General features: G+C 50.0%; 1 protein-coding gene across 2 annotated transcripts; it reads left to right on the top strand.

Annotated features, from left to right (window-relative positions):
* The first annotated feature begins 1,724 nt into the window (after positions 1–1,724).
* Positions 1,725–19,533, top strand: ASB1 (ankyrin repeat and SOCS box containing 1). 2 transcript variants are annotated; one of them, XM_080670824.1, is made up of 5 exons: positions 1,725–1,984; positions 3,388–3,529; positions 6,042–6,344; positions 14,057–14,442; positions 15,916–19,533. In XM_080670824.1, exons 1-5 carry the CDS (start codon positions 1,936–1,938, stop codon positions 16,041–16,043), a joined length of 1,008 nt encoding a protein of 335 aa, XP_080526950.1. In that variant the 5' UTR covers positions 1,725–1,935; the 3' UTR covers positions 16,044–19,533. The 2 variants fall into 2 exon arrangements, with proteins under 2 accessions (XP_080526950.1, XP_080526951.1); XM_080670825.1 differs by lacking the exon at positions 6,042–6,344.
* Positions 19,534–20,508: the final 975 nt, after the last annotated feature.

A 20,508-nucleotide genomic window follows, 5' to 3' on the forward strand; every position in this document is an offset into this window, starting at 1 on the left:
TCAGGCCATTGAACCCCTCAGTGCAAAGGTGCTGACGACAGGGAAACCCCACTGCAGGTATCACCTGGAAGCCTCAAAAATCTCTCTGTCCAGGCCACACCCAGACCAACTGCAGGGGGGTCTCGGGTGTGGGGGAGAGTGGCACCATGCTTCCTTTCTTGTATTGTGGTAATCTATATATATTAAAGCCCAGCGACCGGAACGGCGTGACGTGCACTGCGGCAGCCAACCAGCCTGATCCAGGCCCGATCGGCCCCCAACACCCCGATTGGGGGCGGGGCCGGCCAGCCAACTGCCCGCGGCCCCTCCCCTCTGCCGGCCGGGACTGATGGGCTCCCATTGGGACCGGCTGGCCAGACCCCAGCTGTGCACGAAATCGTGCACCAGGCCTCTAGTATATACATAGTAAACATTACCACCTTAACCTTTTAAAAGGTGTATTCACATTGTAGTGCAACCAATCTTCAGAACTTGATTATCTTCCCATCCTGAAACTGTCCATTAAACTCATTTCCCCTCCCCCTCCCCCAGCCTCAGGCACCCACCCTTCTACTTTGTCTCTATGAATCTGACTACATTAGGAACCATATATAAGTGGAATCATAGTGTTTGTCCTTTTTGTGACTGGCTTATTTCACTCAGTATAATGTCCTCAGGTTCATCCATGTTGAAGCCTGTGTCAGAATGTCCTTCCGTTTCAAGACTGAGTAATATTCCATTGCATGGGCAGACCACACTTTATCCATTCATCCCCTGATGAATGCTTGGGTTGTTTCCAGGCTCCGTGTTTTGAAAACTCCCATGTGCTTCTGTGCGCAGTTCTGGTTCCCTGCAGGGCAGCACCATGGGCGTCACCCTGGCCCTAGTGCCAAAGGTGCTCTCTGCTGTTATCAAGTCCAAACAGTGCTTCATAAAGTCCTCTTCCTCCAACAAACACTAGGAGGGCCTGCCAAGTTTGCAGCAGGTGGGCCAGTCTCAGCAAGGGACACCAGCTCTCATCTTTGTGGCTCCCCTTACTCCAGCCCGGTCCTGTTATTGCAACACAAGAAGGGCCAGCGGGTCACATGCACAGTGTTGGGGAGAGGGGGAGGTCTCCGGCCTCACACTCATCAGTTACCGGCTGTACCTCCCACTTCACCGCTCAAACCTGTCCATGTGCGCCCTCCCAGCATCCACTGAGGCCCTCCTGCCCCTTCTGCAGAAGCCTTCTCTCTAAGCCGGTGGGGAGCACGGAAGGAGCCAAGGGAACCCACGCTAAAGCACCGACTCAATGCACATGATTTGACAGCAGTTGGTGGAAGGAATTTTGGGGGAACATTCATCGAATACCAAGTTAACATAAGCCCAGCGCTGTGGTAACCCTCCAACTAAGCCTGCTGCGGGACCAGAGCTGGGAGGACCGCATCTTCGCATCCGCGCGCTCCGGGACTGCTCCGAGCCCACTGCTGAGCGCGGGGACATAGTGGAGCGAGGTCGCTGCTGCCCGGTGCAGGCTTCCCCGCACCCGCACTCCCGGGGACCTCGCATCCGCAAGGCTAAGGTCGGGCTCGAACCGGCCTCCGGACCCACCCGAGGCCCCGCCCACACCCGCCAGGCTGATGGCCACGCCCTTTCCGTGGGGGCGGGGACGGGCGCGACCAACCGCAGTTCCCTGGGCCTCGCGAATTAGGCCCCGCCCCCGTCGAGCGTGTTTTCCCAGACTCCTCTGCGTGTTGTGTGGGGAAAAAGCAGGTTCGCCCTCCGGTTGGGAAGCGAGGCGGGACGCAGAGAACCCGGGAGCCCGTGCGGGCGGGGCGCGGTCGTCAGAAATCGTTACCCGGACGCGACCTACCTGCCCGCGGCGCCGGAAGTGGTCGCCGTCCCGCTGGTTCCGGTCGGCGGGGCTCGCTGGGGCCGGGGAGGCGGGCAGCGGACGGGCCGAAGGTCGGAGTGCCCATGGCAGAGGGCGGCGGCCCCGACGGGCGGGCCGGGCCCGGACCCGCAGGTAACGTGCGGGCAGCGGGGTGAGGGCAGTCCCCTGCGATCCCTCGCTCCTTGGCCTGGCGGGAGCAGCCCCCGCGCCGGACGTCCTTTCCCAGGGAACGTGCATCTTTAACTGCCTGCCCGTTAGGACCCCAAGTATGAGCATAGTGGTCACCTTCCAGCTCTGAGGGCACCTGCCAGGGAAGACACCCACTCACAGCGGTAACGCCTTCGCAGCGTGCTTTCCGTGACGGCACGTCTAGAGGAGGCAGCCCTGTCATACTTTGGTTTGAAACGCCCACCACTCACAATAGCCATCTGACGTAGGGTCTCTCCCTGAAATATTCCTACTGTGCAGATGTGAATCGGCAGGGCAGTGCATCATTCGCAGGTGTTCAGGACAGCTTCCCTGTTAACCTGTGTTGGGATCCCCTCCTCGCCTGTTGTCTGAATTTGTCCTGTGTACCAGCCGCTTTTGTGTGCTCTGGACTTTACATGCTCATATGTGTCTTTGGAGAGAGATCCCCTCCAAAGAGCTTATTAGTCCTTAGTAATAAATAAGAACCTTACTACTGTTACTCATAGGCGTGCCACGACTTAAGAGACAGTGTTGACTTGGAGACCAGAGCAAGTAGCACTTTGCATTCCTCCCTCCCTCCCCCAAACATTCACTGAGGGCTCAGTATTGGCTGGACCTTGCTGGAGCTGGGACACCCCAATGAACAAGAACAAGTCAGGCAAGACCCCTTCTGCCCTGGGCTTTGGCCGGTATGGGCTTTGGCCGGTATTGGCTTTGACCCCCAGGACAGCCAGGACCTTAAGGCCTGGGATGTCATTTCATGTGAGAGTGAGGGATGGAATGAGAGGTGTTCAGTTGGGAAGAGAGGAGGACTGACAACTGCTCCCCAGTGGAGAGAGGAGTCTTGTGGAAGAAAGGTTGGCGCTGTCCTTACACAGGGGCTTGTATACCGAAGGCACGCAAAAGAGGTTTGACTATAAAAAGCATCTTCAGCACTGGAAAAAGCCTGCCTTTGGAGGGGTGTGCTGTACAGCTGTGCTTGGTCCCACGCTGGCATGGTGGGGATGTGAATGCAGGCAGCCTGAGGTCCTCACCTTTCCTCCTGCCCGGCTGTGTAATTGTTTTCAAAAGTCTTGTTTTACTTAGGATCTTCTATATTAAGTAGGTTTGGCTCACCATCCCCCATCTCACCAATGTTTTTAGAATTATTATTCTTGTCAGGTTTGGTGTCAGGAATGTGCTACTTCTATTAAGGGAAACTTTCTAAATTTTTCTGTGCTCTGGAAGTTTCTGGAGCATGGGAACGATTTATTCTTGAGGGAAAGGGATTGCTGTAGATGGCGCCCCTTTTGGTTGGCGTGGGCAGGATTTCCCGGAGCTGACAGGAGCTCCTCTCTTCAGTGCAGGTCCTAATCTGAAGGAGTGGCTGAGGGAGCAGTTTTGTGACCACCCATTGGAGCACTGTGAGGACACGAGGCTCCATGACGCTGCCTACGTGGGGGACCTCCAGACCCTCAGGAGCCTGTTGCAGGAGGAGAGCTACCGCAGGTGAGCATTGCTGTCAGGGGGCTGCCCCGTACTTGGGCCCTGTGGGTTTGCACGAAACTGAGGCTCACAACCCAAGTGGGAGGCACAGTCTGGTTGCAGGTGAAGAGCCTGATGCTTTCCAATTTTAGAGGGCAGGGAACAAAAGAGATGGAGGAGTGGTCAGACTCCTAGGAGATAGCCAGATACTGAGGCCTGGGAGACCTGAGTTCAAGTCCAGCTCTGTCATTTGACCTTTATATTTTTTGGCAGCTTTTGCCTCGTGGCGTCAGCTTCTTCTGTGTTACTCCTGAGGCAGCACGGTTACCCTCTTCAGCAGCGGTAGCCATGCCCCTTTGAAAGTCTCTGGCTCTTTACGCTAAGTGGTATACTACATTCATCTTCCTTGTATATTTTCTTCTGGTTATCTATCCCTTGGGGGTTCAAATCACCTGATGTACCACACGTGACCTCATTCCTGGTGTACTCCTCTCTGGCTTCTCAGGTCCTAGGTCATCTGCCTCCAGGGCCTGGGGATAGCTGTCTCAGCAGCCAGGCGTGTGCTGGGTGCTCACTTTCTCCTTCACTTTGTCCACAGTGCCATAGTGCCCTGCCTGTCACCCTGCCAACTCCTGTCAGTCCCTCTAATGCGGCTCAAGCCCTTTCTTCCCAGCAGTGGACTCTTGCGGCTCCTTCTTCCTACTTGGGACACCTGGGAGAGCTCAGGGCTTTCTTCTTTCTGGGGTGTTTTCTTATTGCTTGGATGCCTAAGACTGGAGTCCCAACTAGATTTGAAACTGCAACCAGAACAACACCATGCTTTTTCCGTGTTTTTCTTTCCCCTTCAGGACTGAGTTGAGAGAAGAAATGCCTGCATGTAGACACGGAATCCAATACCAACTTTGTGGATAGTTCCCCCAAAAAGGGTTTTTGCCCTGGCTGTGTGGCTCAGTTGGTTGGAGCATCATCCTGTACACCGAAAGGTTGCAGGTTCGATCCCTGGTCAGGGTGCCTATGGGCGGCAACTGATCGATGTTTCTCTCTCACATAGATATTTCTCTCTCCTTCTTCTTTCCTCTCTCTCAAAAATCTATGAAAATAACCCTGGCTGGTGTTGCTTAGTAGTGAGAGCATTGACCCACACACCGCAGGGTTATGGGTTCAATTTCTGGTGAAGGGCACGTAGCTAAGTTTCAGGTTCGATTCTCAGCCCTGGTCAGGGTGTGTGTGGGAGGCAACCAACTGACGTGTCTCTCTCACATCGATGTTTCTCTCTCTCTCCCCCCTCCCTCCCTCCCTCTCTTCCACTCTCTATGAAAAAATTAATGGAAAAAATGTCCTCGGGTGAGGATTAACAACAAGAAATAATATTTAAACAAAACAAATGAAAATATATTCTCTAGTGAGGATTAAAAAGAAAGGGTTTCTAACACTATAGAAATAGGTTTCTTTCTGCTTTTCCTTATAATACCTCAGTATTAATCCCTTACAACAGATATTAATATTAAGAAAAAGCTCTAAATGTCCATAAAGAATTGTTATACAAAGACATCAGGTGGATTACACACAGATATTCAATGTGAATGACTCAAGTCCAAAGCAAACCTTAATTTGCTGCTTACCAGTAGAATAAAAATAGCAGAATAATGTAGAGTTCAGCTAGGTTTTAGATCCATGGTTTTTATATTGCTTTTCCAAGTACTTCTTTCTATACTCAAGTACAGTGGCTCCTGCTTGCTGACGGTGTTTTTGCTGCTATGTATTTCTTTGGTGAGGTGTCCTGGAGCGTTCCTTGGCCTCCTTGGCCAGTGGGAGCTAGTTTCCAGCTGAAGGACGAGCCTGGACCCACTGCACATTTCTGGGTCACTGCTCCTGTGGTCTGGGTTCCTGAGTGGTGTCCAAGGCTGCTTGGGGAACTTGAGGTGAAACGTGCCTCAGTTGGTGGCTTGGAGGGTCAGTGGGTTGCACGGATGGCATTCCTGGATAGGGAGCCCTGGTCTGATTGTCACTTCCGATGAGCGCTGAGTCTGCACAGGTTCCCTCCATTGGTGTTGGCCAGGAGGGTAGGCCCTGTGCAGCTTTAGTGGTTCCTACAGGCTGTTACTTGTGCTGTGTCAGATCAGAGGGACCACAGTGGTCACCTAGTCCCAGGGAGAATACCAAGGCCCAGAGTGTGGTCCAACCTTAAGCCTTCGCAGGTAGGCCCAAGCTGGGGAAAAGGGGCCTGGAGGCCTGACCAGATTCCCGTGAGTGCTGTCCTCCATGCTGCCCCGCCTCCCTAGGCAGACCCTTCCCCACTGTGGAGCAGCCCGAGATCTTCTCTAGTGTCCATCCGTGTACCTGGGCCTTGGATTTCTTTTCTGTAGAATGGGTCCAGCAGGGTGAACATGTGAGTGCTGTGGAAGCAAAGGGGTGACTGTTTTAGGAGCTTGGCCCCCTATTCTCTGTTTCTAGTCTCAATACGAGGGGAGGCACAGCAGCTTATGGGTTTCCCAGTGCCGACCCTCACGGCCTGGATCCCTGTGTTCTCTCTCAGTCGCATCAACGAGAAGTCTGTCTGGTGCTGTGGCTGGCTTCCCTGCACACCGCTGCGCATCGCGGCCACTGCTGGCCATGGGAACTGTGTGGACTTCCTTATCCGGAAGGGGGCCGAGGTGGACCTCGTGGATGTGAAGGGACAGACGGCCCTGTATGTGGCCGTGGTGAATGGACACCTGGAGAGTGCCCAGATCCTCCTTGAAGCCGGGGCTGACCCCAATGGAAGCCGGCACCATCGCAGCACCCCGGTCTACCACGCCTCTCGCGTGGGCAGGGCCGACATACTGAAGGCCCTCATCAGGTCAGTACTGCCAGGCCTGGCCCCCATGGCCTCTGACAGCCACCATGGGGAACTGCAGCCATGGTCTCAATCCTTGTTTTCCATATTTGCTTGTTTTTTTTTTCTCTCTCTCTCAAATTAGACTTGTTAGAGGATTTGTCTATTTTGTTTATCTTTTTAAAGAGTTTCTTCTTACCTGTATCAGTTCTCTTATTTTTTTTACTGATTAATTGCTATTTTTAATCTCTGTTTTCCATAACTTTTGAGTTATATGCTTATTCACATTTTTCTTGATTAATAATGTAAATATTTGCCTATAGCTTTGGCGATTCCACTAGGCTTTTTCCTCATTTTTAAATGCAGTTGAAGTTGAGGTCTTCTTTTTTTTTAAATATATATTTTTATTGATTTCAGAGAGGAAGGGAGAGGGAGAGAGAGATAGAAACATCAATGATGAGAGAGAATCATTGATTGTCTGCCTCCTGCACGCCCCACCCTGGGGATCCAGCTCCGCAAACTGGGCATGTGCCCTGACTGGGAATACAACCATGACTTCCTGGTTCAATGCTCAACCACTGAGCCACACTGGCCAGGCAAGTGTAGTTCTTCTTTGTTCTTATAGTTATGGAGAAGAAAGTTTTATCTAATTGTATCGTATTGTGCATCGTATTGTGCTCAGATAATATGGCCCATCTAATTTCCATTTTGGGGATTCTTTGAATTAAATATCTTTTTGTGAATGTGAGACTACATTGTTGTGGGTGCTTGTACCAAAGTACATGACCATGGTTTTTATTTTTTTAATTTACTGATTTTTACAGAGAAGAAGGGAGAGGGATAGAGAATTAGAAACATCAATGAGAGAGTAGCATCGACCAGCTGCCTCTTGCACACCCCCTACTGGGGATGTGTCCGCAACCAAGGTACATGCTCTTGACCGGAATCGAACCTGGGACCCTTCAGCTCACAGGCCGACGCTCTATCCACTGAGCCAAACCAGTTAGGGCGACCATGGGTGTTTTTTTGCGTGGTACAATATGGTTGCCTCAATTATGTGATTCAGAATTCCTCTCTCTGTTTTTACATTTTTAACCAAATTCAGAGACTCTGTTACTGTCTAATCACTGTTGTGATTTGTTTCCCCTGTATTTCTAGTAGTTTTTGCTTTCTGTATTTTGATGCTAATTGAGTTCATAAAAATTCTTGCTTATTGATTATGCTTATTATCAAAACAAAAGGTTTTTTTTTGAATGAAAAACCTATTAGTTTCATTGAAGGCTCCTTTACTTAGCACTCTGTAACTGTGAGCTTTAATCTTCTCAGGTTAATCTTGGTGTTCACCTTTATTATTTGACTGTCTGAGGTTCTTTGTTTTTAGTACAGTTAACATTATTGCTGTAGCTGCTGTTAGGTCTGTTTCTTAACTGTTCTTCAACTTATGTCTTTGTTCCATGATCTATGCTTTCTTTGCTTTCTCTTTCTAGCGTTTTAGATGGTTTGTGGTCTTATTTTAATTACACTGGTGGTTACTTTTTTTCCTTACTTGAATCAGGTTGCATTTTCATTTTCTATATCTCCAGTGACTTCTTTCTACCAAAGATGCTCTTTTCCCTCCCTTACTCAGGAGGCAGCTCCTCTGTGGTTGACTGAGTGCAGTTTAGGTAGCCGGTTCTCAGAGTCAAAGGACTAGGTAAGGTTTCTGTTGTTACAGGTTGCAGTGGGGTGGTTCGAGGAGAGGGACCTGACATTCCCCTTGCCCAGCACAGAACATGGTTTTGAAATCAGGTACCGAGAATATATTTATTCCATTCTGTACTAAATGGCTATGAAATTGATCTTTGGGAAGGAAAATGGGATGATATGGCTGTGATATTGAGGATGATAGAGCGGTGATGCCTTTTCTCCTTCTTTTCCAGGCTTTCTGGCCTGATAAGCTGAGCCCTGTATTTTTGCATCTTGGAGAACATAAGTCATTAATTTGGAAATGTTTCTGAGTAGGATCAATCAGTGAAGTTTCATCTTGGTCCCTGAGATCCCTCTGGGCACTTCAGTCGTCTTGACGCACGGCTGCTTTGAATTAAGTGCAGGCCTGGCTTTGAGAGATGCACTCGCAGTGCCCTGTGGAGAAAGGTCATTAAGTCATCTGGTTCCCTCCTGGAGCACGGACACTGCTTTCACAGTGAGGTCCCCACAACACGTGCTACCCTATTGAAAGTTTGTATGTTCTAAGTGATGAGGTCAGTGACTTGGGAAATGGGAGTGATGTGGTTGGTTCCTGATGGACAATCCGACCTGAGCATTCCCTGCCTTCCCACCATTTCCCCAGGCTGGGCTTTCTTCTGGCACTGTTAGTTGTGTCCTCTGCAACTAAGCCTCCGTTCCGTTACGGTGTATGTTGCTGATGCTTTTTAACAAAGGTAAGGAGTGGTATTTCTCTATGTGCATGTTATGTTGATTTATTGAGTTGTCCCAGGGGTTCCTTGCCAGTGATATTAAAAGCAGTAGGGAATTTTGGAAAATATTCAGGATTAAAATGAACTGGCTCTCATCCAATATATTTTTATGAGTTGATGCAGGGCTGTCTTTCCCACAGCTCAGCTAATACCAGATTGTCATATTGCCCAAAATTACAAACATTTTGGAAAACAAACCCCTGAGAATGAGGAAAAAAAAAATCAATGCTTGAAACCTAGTTCTCCTTTTCTTAATTGATTGAGTGTGTGAAATGAAATAAGAGTTTCTGCATGGTTTGGTGTGTGTTTTAGAACGTTTCCCTCCTTCCTCCTAGGATGTCTGGGAGTGATGTTTGCACTTGTCGTGTCCGATGATGCCACACGGTGGCGTCAGTGGGAGGTCCATATGCCGTCTTTTCTTTACAATAGGCCAGTGCTGCTGGAGAGTGGCAGTGCAGGTTCCACAGGACACTGGGACAGAGCACAAGCCTGGTGCTGGCTGTGACTGCAGGCCAGCCATTTTGAGGAATGCATAGAAACAGTGCTGTTCCCTCTGCCCCCTCGTCATACTGCCTACAAACTCCCATTTCCTAATTCAGATGAAGTGTGTGATGACAAAGCTTGGGAGGCACAGCAGGACTGGCTCAAGGCCACAGGTGCCGGCTGTCTGGTGTTTACTCGATTAGAGTAGGTACTGCATCTTTGCCAGGACCCCCGGAAGTGAGGCTGTGCTTCCTACTGCATTCTGTGAGGCTGCACGTGATTCCAGTTGTTCCTGATACTGCTGACGTCACGGTGACTTTGTGGTTAACATGGCATCTGCCAGGTTATTCTTTTTCCCTCTGTAATTAATTAATTTGTGGAGAGGTATACTTTGCAAACATGCATATCTCCTATTCCTCATCAGATTTTTAATTCATTTATTTATGTTAGACTCATGGTTTCCTGTATTACCCACTGAGTTATTATTTGATTATATTGTTAATTATTTTGATGCTTTAATTGTGTCAGATTTGTCTTCGGGACCCCCAGCCAGCCATCTCTCTGTCTTTGGACACATCCCCATCTTTGAGCAGTTCCCCACTTTCTCACATAACAAGCTATTCTAGGCTCATCTTGAGCTTTCTGTCTCAGCCCTGGAATTTGAGTCCTGGTTTCTTTGAGTGGAGAATGTGTTTAGAAACCAAGATCAGACACAAGGAGTGCTTATTGCGTGTGGTGTCACTGTTTCCAGGCCCTCCTACTGTGCAGCCACTTACACACATTCGATCTATGTTTCTCTGTCTGTGAACATCAGCAGGTAGGTGTTCACGTGGATGCCTCCAGCTTCTCTTTTCCAACCAGAGAGACCTGGTTTCCCTGTCCTTAACATATTTACTTATTTTGCAATCCAATCTCTATTAATGACTGTTTTGTGGAGAGGTATACTTTACAACCATCTTCTATTACCACTGCCCCTTCCCACACATGTCCCCTCACCCACCCCATACCAGGCACCCTCAGCAGGCACCCTCTTCACTTGGCCAGTATGCTGACATCCTGAGCAGGTCTCCCTGCCCGCTGTAGTCAGCGGCCCCTGCTTAGAATAAAATGACCCAGATTGGTAGCTTGTGCTTGGCCTAGGAAAACTCCAAATGCCTGATAGAATGTGTCCTGAATGCAGTGACAAGGCCAGTCCTTGTGGGGGCCCTGAAGGCTCTCTCTGTAGAGTCCTTTAGAGACTGGCTGGTACACGCCCGCCCGGGTGAGATCATTTCCTACTTCCTGGGCTGCCACTAGGAGTGAGAGGAGGAGGCTCTGGGACAGCCTTAGGGATTAGCTCAGGGACCCTTGAGCAGCCCACCTGGGGGCTGTATGAACCTCCCTGTGCTTCCTGTCCTCATCCTTCCAGGTGACTGATGCACCCAGCAAGCCAGCCCGTCTGGATGTGTAGTATACCTGATGGCACCAGCTGGTACACAGTTGGGTTCAAGTGTTTCTTTTGCTTTCAGTTTTTAGGGATTGCTCTTTATTTAATAACTAGAGGCCTGGTACTCAGATTCATGCACCAGTGGGGTCCCTCATCCTGGCCTGCGGGGATCAGGCTGAAACCATCTCTCCAACATCCCTCGAGGGGTCCCAGATTGTGAGAGGTGCAGGCCAGGCCAAGGGACCCCACTGGTACATGATTGGGGCCGGGGAGGGACCATGGGAGGGCTCCAGGGCATGTCCAGCCTGTCTCACCCAGTCCCAATCGGGCTGATCAGGGCCAGGGAGAGACCGCGGGAGGGCTCTAGGGTGTGTCCGGCCCATCTTGCCCAGTCCCAATCTGCCAGATTCCAGCAGCAAGCTAACCTACTGGTTGGAACATCTGCCCCCTGGTGGTCAGTGTGTGTCATAGCGACTGGTCGAATGGTCAAATGGTTGGACACTTAGCATATAAGGCTTTTTAAAAATTTCTTTATTAATTAAGGTATTACATGTTATAAGGCTTTTATTATCCTATCTAATAAAGAGGGAATATGCTAATTGACCATCACTCTGTCACAAAGATGGCTGCACCCACAGCTGAGGCCAAGTTCCCATAAGGAGCCTTAACGAGCAATCAGCAGGGACCTGAGGCTATGCCCTCCCCCACCTCCATGGGGCTTGACAGGGGACCTCAGACCATGTCCACCCACCTGGCAGGGCTTGACAGGGGACCTCAAGGTGCACTTCCTGTCCTGGTGCTGGGCTAGGGGACCTCAGGCTGCTCCCCCTGCCCCAGCGCCAGGTTGGGGGACCTCAGGCCACGCCCCCCACCAGATGGGGCTTGACAGGGGACTTTAGGCTGTGCCCCCCCACCCCGGCACCAGGCCGGGGAACCTCAGGCCGCACCCTCTGCCCCAGCACCGGGCCAGGGGACCTGAGGCTGCGCCCCCCTGCCTGGCGGGGCTTGACAGGGGACCTCAAGGTGCACCCCCAGTGCTGGGTTGGGGGAACTCAGGCCGCACCCCCCCTCAGCGGGGCTTGATGGGGGACCTGAGGCTGCACCCCTCTGCCGGTGGGGCTTGAAGGAGGACCCGAGGCTGTGCCCCCCTCCTGGTGCTGGGCTGGGGGACCTGAGGCTGCGCCCCCCCCGCCTGGCAGGGCTTGACGGGGGACCTCAGGCCATGCCCCCCATCCTGGCGCCAGGCCAGGGGACCTGAGGCTACGTCCCCTGCCCGGTGGGGCTTTACAAGGGTAGGACTGGCTGGGTCTGGATCTAGGCCAATGAGGGGTGGGGAGGGCAGCCTCAGGGTCCGGGTCTCACGTGATTTTGAGGCGCATTTGGGTGGGCGGGGACTTGACTCTGGGTCCCGTGGTGCGCCCCAGACTCTGACAGGAGGAAGGTTTTCATATACATTTTACTAATTTTCTTTCATCTCTCACACTCCTATTATAGAGAAAGGGCAAATAGCAATATTGAATTATTTCCTTTAATCCCCTTTTAATGTGCATGAATTTCGTGCACCGGGCCACTAGTATAGGATATGCTTTACAACACACAGGTGGGCAAAAGTGGATTTACAGTTGTGAGTGCAAAATAGTGTTTGTTCTTGTATTATTATTAATTATTGTATTATTTATTTGTATTATAATGGTAAGCCTACTTTTGCCCACTCTGTATATTTACATGGTTTAAAGTCAAGTCTATAAATCAATGTACAGTTGACCCTGGGAGTTAGGGGTGCTGTGCTGCGTGCCGTCTAAAATCTGAGTGTAACTTTTGAGTCTTCCAAAACTTAACTGTAGTTGTACCTCAGTATCCCTGGGGGTGGAGGGGTTGGTTCTAGGACCCTCACAGATACCAAAATTCACAGATGCTGAAGTCCCTTATATAAAATGACATAGAACAATGCATACAGTTGGCCCTCACAACCGAGATTCCCACCCACAGATCAAAATGCTGTATTCAAACTGTGGTTGGTTGAATCTGTAGCTACAAAGCCCCAGGGATACAGAGGGCCAACTGAATATTGAAAAAAATCCGCGTATAAGTGGACCCATGTGGTGCAAACCCACCTTTGAGGGTCAACTTTATTTTATAATTTTCCTCATGCAAATCTTGGATACACTGTTAAGTTTATGCTTAGCTATCTCACTTTAATATTTATTTTGCTATCATAAATGCAGTCTTTCCCACTTTATCTTTGACCTTGTTTTTGTTTGTATATATGAAGGCTGTTGTTTTACAACTTGCTACTGTAATAAAGCTCATTGCTTGTTAGTGTGTTTTCAGTAATTATTTAGGGCTTTCCAGACACAGTCATGGCCTTCCTTTCCCATCTTAATCAGCTCATTTTTTCCTCTTGTCTAATTGCACTAGTACCTTTATTTACAGTACCTCTCAGAACAGTGGGCCAGAAGGTAGGAGTGTGCGTTGCTCCTGCCTTTAGTGGGAAAGCCAAGTATTTCCTGACTTCTGGGGTGAGGAAGTCTTTTTCATTGTGTTAAGGAAACATCTATCACTTACTGTCTTATTAGAGTTTTTAAACGTGCGTAAGTATTGAGTTTTATCATGTGCCTTTTCTTTTGCATCTATAGAGGTAAACATGATTCTCCCCTTAGTTCTCTGAATATGATGGGTTATCTCAATAGCGTTTCTAATATTGGAACTACCCTGGCATTCTTGCAGTAATCCCCATGAGGTCCTGGTATGTTGCTTTCTTAATGTTTTTGGATCTTTGCTAACATAAGTGAAGTTAGTTGGTAGTTTTTATTTATGGTGTGGCCTTTATCAGGTTTGGGGAATATTGTTTTAGTGATCTCATAAGATAAATTTGGAAGTTTTCCTTTGTTTAATAGTTTAGATGTGGGATTGTTGGATCTTTGAAGATTTGAGAGAATTTCTTTTTTTTTTTTTTTTTTTTAAAAATATATTTTATTGATTTTTTACAGAGAGGAAGGGAGAGGGATAGAGAGCTAGAAACATCGATGAGAGAGAAACATCGATCAGCTGCCTCCTGCACACCCCCCACTGGGGATGTGCCCGCAACCAAGGTACATGCCCTTGACCGGAATCGAACCCGGGACCCTTCAGTCCGCAGGCCGACGCTCTATCCACTGAGCCAAACCGGTTTCGGCTGAGAGAATTTCTTTACGAATTTGTGAGTGGGTTACAGGTTCCTAACTCCCGCTTACTTGCTGGAAGTAATGAGACTGATGTGAACTGTGGCGTCTCCAGTGGTCCCCAGTGCTCATCTCCTTGGGGTGCGTGGGAATCTGTTGACACCATTAGTCCCCTGCAAGGTCTGATCCATCCCTGTGTTTCCCCTGTAGGTACGGGGCTGACGTCGACATCAACCACCACATTTTTCCTGACATCCGGCCGCCCTTTTCCCGGCGCCTCACCTCCTTGGTTGTCTGCCCTTTGTATATCAGCGCAGCCTACCACAACCTCCAGTGCTTCAAGCTTCTGCTCCAGGCAGGGGCGAACCCCGACTTCAACTGCAACGGGCCTGTCAACACGCAGGGTTTCTGCAGGGGCTCCCCCGGGTGCGTCATGGATGCCGTCTTGCGTCACGGCTGTGAGGCGGCCTTTGTGAGTCTGCTCGTGGAGTTTGGAGCCAACCTGAACCTGGTGAAGTGGGAGTCCCTGGGCCCAGAGTCCAGAGGCAGAAGGAAGGTGGATCCCGAGGCCCTGCAGGTCTTTAAAGAGGCCAGAAGTAAGCGGCCCGAATTCAGCTCTGACTTGCTGTCAGTTTGGGACACTCGAATGAACCAAGTTGTAGTAATTAAAAAAAACACACCTCCAACTAAGCACATGGCCAGAATCTTCGGTTAGGGCTAGAACTTTTCCAGAATGGTCTTCCAGATCGGTATTCTCTTTAGAATTCCTAGATACCAAGAGCTGATACCAGGAAATCTATAAAAGTACATGTTCTCAAAGCTCCTAAAATTATATATTTTTCCCCCTTTGCTCTGCTTTGTGACCCCAAATTTTTTCACTTCTATTTAATTTTTATAAGACATCTTTTTTTAATCCTCACCCGAGGATATGTATTCCATTGATTTTTTTGAGAGTGGAAAGGAGGGGGAGAGATACAGAGAGAGAAACATCAATGTGAGAGAGACACATCAGTTGGTTGCTTCCTGCATGCACCCCGACGGGCTGGGGATCAAGCCTGCAACCCAGGTACGTGCTCTTGACCAGAATCAAACTTGAGACACTTCAGTCCCCGGGTTGATGCTCTAAGCACTGAGCAAACCAGCTAGGGCTCTAATTTGGTTTTTAAATGTTTGCCTTGAACAAATTATAAGCCCATCTTTTAGGGTTTCCCATTTCTCTTTCTTTGGTTTGGGATTGTGTGATAAGTCTAATTTCTGTTAGAATAAGTCCATCATTTGCTTATTTATGCACAAAGATTTTGCTAATGCATTAATATGTTGACAGCCAGAGTTTGCAGTTGATGGGGCTGGGTCTTGTCAGAGGCTCTCCGGGGCTTGGAATTTATCTCGAGTATCCTGTGCAGGCCACTGTGCCCTCTGACCTGCCCCTTCCCACCCTCATTGCTGCCTGAGTCCTGGGCATCTGGGTTGACAGCTGGCCCTCACCTCGTACAAACTTGACTTTGTTGTACTTGGTTGTTGGGTTCACTGGAACTGTCACTGATACGTGCTCCTATGGGCCTTCCTCGGGAGACCTGGTGGTTAGAGCTGTTCTGATAGAATTAAGCTGCCTATCTATGTTCATGCCTGTTGCCCAAGTCAGAGACATGGCTAGGTTTTTTTGACTCGGAGCAAAATTGTCAGCCTGTCCTCCTTACCCGCTCTCCCAGACCCCTGTGAGGCTTCTGGATTGACCCAGAGCAAACCCTGACAGAGGGTGGGGGCAGTGTTTACACCTGCCGGAGCTTTCAGTGGTCAGCTCTGACTTCTCTGTGTGGGGAATTGAACACAGTTGAGGAGATGCTGTCAGCCAGCAGGTGCCCCAGGTAATGAGGATTTCCCTGCTTTTGCAGATAGAAGGAGCAGGTAGCAAGGCCTTTTTCACCACGGCTCGTGCTCCTCGCTCTAAAATTGGGAAGTTGGCAGTGATCATCTGTGCCTGTCAGTCACAGCCAGCCTTTGCTCCTCAGAGTTAGGAGAGGAATTAATCTCTCTCCTCTTTCTCTCCATTCCTTCCCACGGCCTCCCAGGTGTCCCCAGGGCTTTGCTGAATCTGTGCCGTGTGGCTGTGAGAAGAGCTCTTGGCAAGTACCGACTCCATCTGATTCCTTCACTGCCGCTGCCAGACCCCATAAAAAAGTTCCTGCTGTACGAGTAGAAGGCAGTGCAGCGGTGGTTTGCAGCGCGGAAGGAGGTGATCTGCGGGGAAGCTGGACCTGCTTCTTGCCCCTGTGAGCCCATCCTGTGCTGACAGATCACATTTGGCTGTTGCTAGGCAGATGGCCTTGTTCTTCTGGGTTGTAATTCCATCTCAGGTCTTGGACATCGGACAGTCTCTGGGTCATTATCAGCTGAGAGGCTCATACAGAACTTCATGTTATTCTTCCTCAGTGTCTGTTTTGGATTTTCCCAGCTGCAGATGGATGAGTGGGCCTGGAAATGTGTGCAGGTGCAGGCTGTGGTTGGAGAACTCAGCACTTTCCAGAGCTGTGCTTCTGTCTGTGGTTTCACTTCTCAATTTAATTGTTTGATTCATCCTTCTGATATCAAATGAGAAGGGAGTTTTTGGTAAAAAAGTAGAGTGCAGAAACACAGTTCATGAACTTGCTGGTTGTCCCTTGCTCCTGGGGTTGACACGTGACACATGTTGTACGCACACCCCTTCCTTGCCAGTTCAGTGTTCTCTCCTTGTGGTGGGGAGTCCTACTGTCTTCAGTCAAGGCTGGTTTCCTGGCTGCAAGGATTGGCTGTGTTCTCTCAAAGGCAGTGCCTGCATTTGTTTGCAATCAAAAGAGAGGGCGTCTGCATTCCCCAGCGCTATACCTGTTCTGGTACCCGACTGCTTGGCATCGTGCCACAGGTCCCGAGTTTCCTGCCATTTCACTCTGAGGAGCTTGCAGACCAAGGCCTGCCCAGCAGCATCCACTGCCAGGTGCAGTGGGAAAAGAGACCTGCAGCGCTGCCTGTCTCCTAGTCCCTGCACACATCAGCGTGGCAACCACCTGTCCTTGGTGCGGCCAGGCTGTCAGCTGCTGGTGTCCTGTGGACAAACACCTTTGTTTGGTGATTGCTCCTCTCTCTTTGGGACCTGATGTCTTGGTGGTGTTCTTAGAACCTAAGTGGATAGTGGTGAGGTCAGGTCTCCCCTGGCCTGCTGGGGTGGTGGTATGTGAGAGGTGAGCGGGTTGTCACCTGACATTTGGGCTGTGGGTGGGGCTCGCTCTCACACCTGGGCCCTAAAGGAGGAGTTTCAGGAGTGGTGCTTAGCTCACCTTTGAGCTTTCCCAATCCTGGGTCCCCTTTTTCTGCTGCTCCTTTGGCTCAGGCACTCTCCAGGTGAGCCAGGTTGCAGAGTTATGTGTGTTCTGCGCCTGCCCTGCTGAGTGCTGTCTGCAGGGCCTGTTGAGGACACAGCTCCCCATCACTGTCCTGGGTAGAGGGTGGCGGTGTTCAGGGCTTTCTGGACAGCAGCCCCTGGGATTGCTGCCAGCCCAGGAGCCCCCCACGTGCAGGCGAGACCTTCCGGCTGCACAGGGCCGGACCTCACCTCTTCCTTTCCAGAGGACGGGATGCTCCCTGGGTTCAGCCAGTGTCTGGTGAGTTTTTTCAGAATTCCTACAATTTGGAGGTCAGCCTGCCTGAAACTTCATAGCTGCCAAACGTGAGCCTGGGGACAGTGTGAACAGTCAGCTGCTTAAGGCCCCTTTGTTGTTTAGAGTGACACTTCACTAAAGCTCCTTGTCTTTTGTCGGCAATGGTGGGCCACAGCATAGGAACAATAACTTTCTATCAGAGCACTTTATACAACCATGTTTCTAAGCCCCGGGTGCCCAAGAGTTGAGGCTGCTGCCTGGCTGGCCCGAGCCTTCTCCAGGAAAGGGCACCGGCAACCAGTGGGAAGGAGCCAAGCGCCCCCAGCCTAGTCCGCAGCACCTCTGACTGTCTCCATAGTCCTGAGCTCTGGGCCTTGGCTGCTGTGGACAGATGGGCTGGGGTGGGCATGGGTGGGGGCAGCGTTGATAACTCCGAGAACTCAGCTTTGGCACCCTGGGTGGGGTGTGGAATGTATTTCCCAAACCCACCTGTGCCACGTTTGTGCCTTTTCATGTTGTTTATTTATATATTTATTTATTTATACCTGGCTTTATTCCGTAAAAGTGTTTAAGGCAGAGATACTTTAGTTTTGATGTTTGGTTCTGAAATTGGATGTTTTAGTCAATGTGTACTTGTTAAACAGATACTTTTAAGAAGAAAGGACAATTGGCAGTTTCCTAATGTAGAATATGTTTCTGTTATCAGGCCTGAGTGCCATCATTTTTAAGTTTTTTTCATCTTCCATGAATTGATTCTTCAAGTGAATGTTTCATGCAGAAGTAGGAAGAGGAACAGCAAGCACAGGACTGAGCAGAGGATGCCCTGCCCCAGAGAAGCATCTGTGCCTGGGCAGGCCCGTGGGCAGGGAAGCTGCGCTTAGCGAGGCTGTGCCTTCCCTGCAGGGCTTACAAGGAGAATGTATGGGAAGCACGTTGTGCTTGAGCAATCCCTGTCACGTGTCAGCTGCTGTCCTGGTGACTGTGGTCCCTCTCCTCAGTGAGTGATGATGCGGGTGCCATAGGGTCTGGGACCTTGGGGATCGGGTTGTGTCCCCTGGGGCAGGAGAGTCCTGGGGTACACAGCTAGGTCTTGGGCACAGCGGGCTCTGTGCAGGTCGGAAGTATAACTTAGAAAGTCCAGTTTATTCAACCTAGAGTGTTGTCTTTTATTCTGAGATTATGTTCTTAATTTGGGTGATAAAATGTCCTTTAATGAAGGTGGTAATAGGGGGCAATTTTTTTTTTTTTAAATCTTGGTTGCAAAACAAATTGTTGGCTGCCTTTTGTCAAGCTACAGAATTTCTCAAGTTTGCCCATCTCTGAATTCCCAAAGTCGGGGACCCACAGTTCAGCAGTGGTGTGTTTACACAGTGGTGAGAAAGTCCTCTTGGATCCTGAAGTGGCCTGTGCGCTGTTGAAGGACAGTGTAGTGGTGTTGTTGCCTCATCCAGGAGCGAGCTCTGAGGTCCCTGTGTGGTATGGTTGGAAGTGCATGCTACATCCTGGCGTTGACAGGGCCAGCGTCCCTGCAGTGGTGGCCCGCTGGCCACTCCCGAGTCCATGAGAGACTCTCCTCTGTATCTTGTGCAGAATCTACTCTATATGCTCTAGGCGGTAATAGGATGGAGAAGTGAGGTGAGGAGGAGTGACTTCTGTTGCTTGGGAATGTAATTGCTCAGTGTCTGGAATGCGTGGGTATCCTTTCTTTTTAAGTTGCTTTGTTTTCGGATTCCTACCAAGTAATGTACGAATGTGCATAAGTCCAGTCTAAGTGTGGTGTTTATGGACACCACTCTCTCGTATATAAAACCACAGTGTGCTGCTGCAGTTCAGCCAGCAGAGTCCTCTGCCTGGTGTGTGCACAGCTCCTGTGTGCCCGGGACATGGCACAGATAAGGACCGCCACTGAGCACAGCGTCCCCTCAGCTTTGTGATGAGTGTGTTTGACCACAGTGGCTGGGACCCACTGCTCTTGCACTTGTACCTGGTTAAGAGCTTTCAAAACTACGACGGACATCTTCCTATGTTACTGTAAATTAATAAATGCTTTATTCCCCTATAATTCCTCCAAGTGTCTTAATTTTTTGGACCATTTGTCTCATGGGGTTGATCGTGTGAAATCTTTGTGTCCGCAGTTCAGGGGGAAGTAGCTGTCTCGCCGGAAAGTTTCTGACGATTGGAGAGAAGGACTTGTCTAAGCAGGAGTCTCGAATGACCCTCAGGGTAGATGCACAGCTTTCAACTGTGGGATGAGCCTTTTTCACTTAGTGGGTTTCTGGTTGGAAGAATGTTTGAAACCCACGCTTTCAAGTGAGGCATCTGGCCCTGCAGTGTTCGATGGGGGAGCGAGGAGGTGGAGACCACGGGCAAGAGCCTTGTTTCTGGGTTCTGTACATGTGATTTTTTTTTTTTTAAATTCTTACCAGAGGATATTTTTTCCATTGATTTTTCAGAGAGAGAGAGAGAGAAAGAGAGAGAGACACACACACATTGACAAGAGAGACACATCTATTGGTTGCCTCCCTGACGGGCTGAGATCAAACTTACAATCGAGGTACATGCCCTTGACTGGGAATTGAACCGTGACCTCCTGGTTCATACGTCGACAACCACTGAGCAATTAGCCAGACCCATGTGGTTATTTTGATGGGAGGTGGTGGTGGGGTGGTGAGGTGTAAAGCTTTGGGAGGAACCCAGGAACGAATGAGTTAAAGACAGATGTATGTCCCCTGAAGTCCAGAACCCGGTAGGCAGGTGTCATTGACTGGAAGACCTACAGGGGCCATGTGGGAGCCATAACTGGTGCAGAAACACCAGGGAGTAGGGGAGACTGCAGCTAAGTTAGGGGAATGTGCCCCCTCGGGATGGGCATTCACAGATGTTCTAGTAACTGGCTCTGCAAGATGCAACTGCCCAGAAATTCTCAGGCTCTGCAGTCCTGAGTCTCCTGTGGCCACGTCCCTGTCAGCAAACTAGATCCTGTGGTGGCTGCAGCCACTTGTGCAGGGAAGCTCATTGGGCTGCCCGGGC

Source organism: Plecotus auritus, assembly GCF_963455305.1.
Source record: "Plecotus auritus genome assembly, chromosome: 5".
NCBI classification, from domain to species: Eukaryota; Metazoa; Chordata; class Mammalia; order Chiroptera; family Vespertilionidae; genus Plecotus; species Plecotus auritus.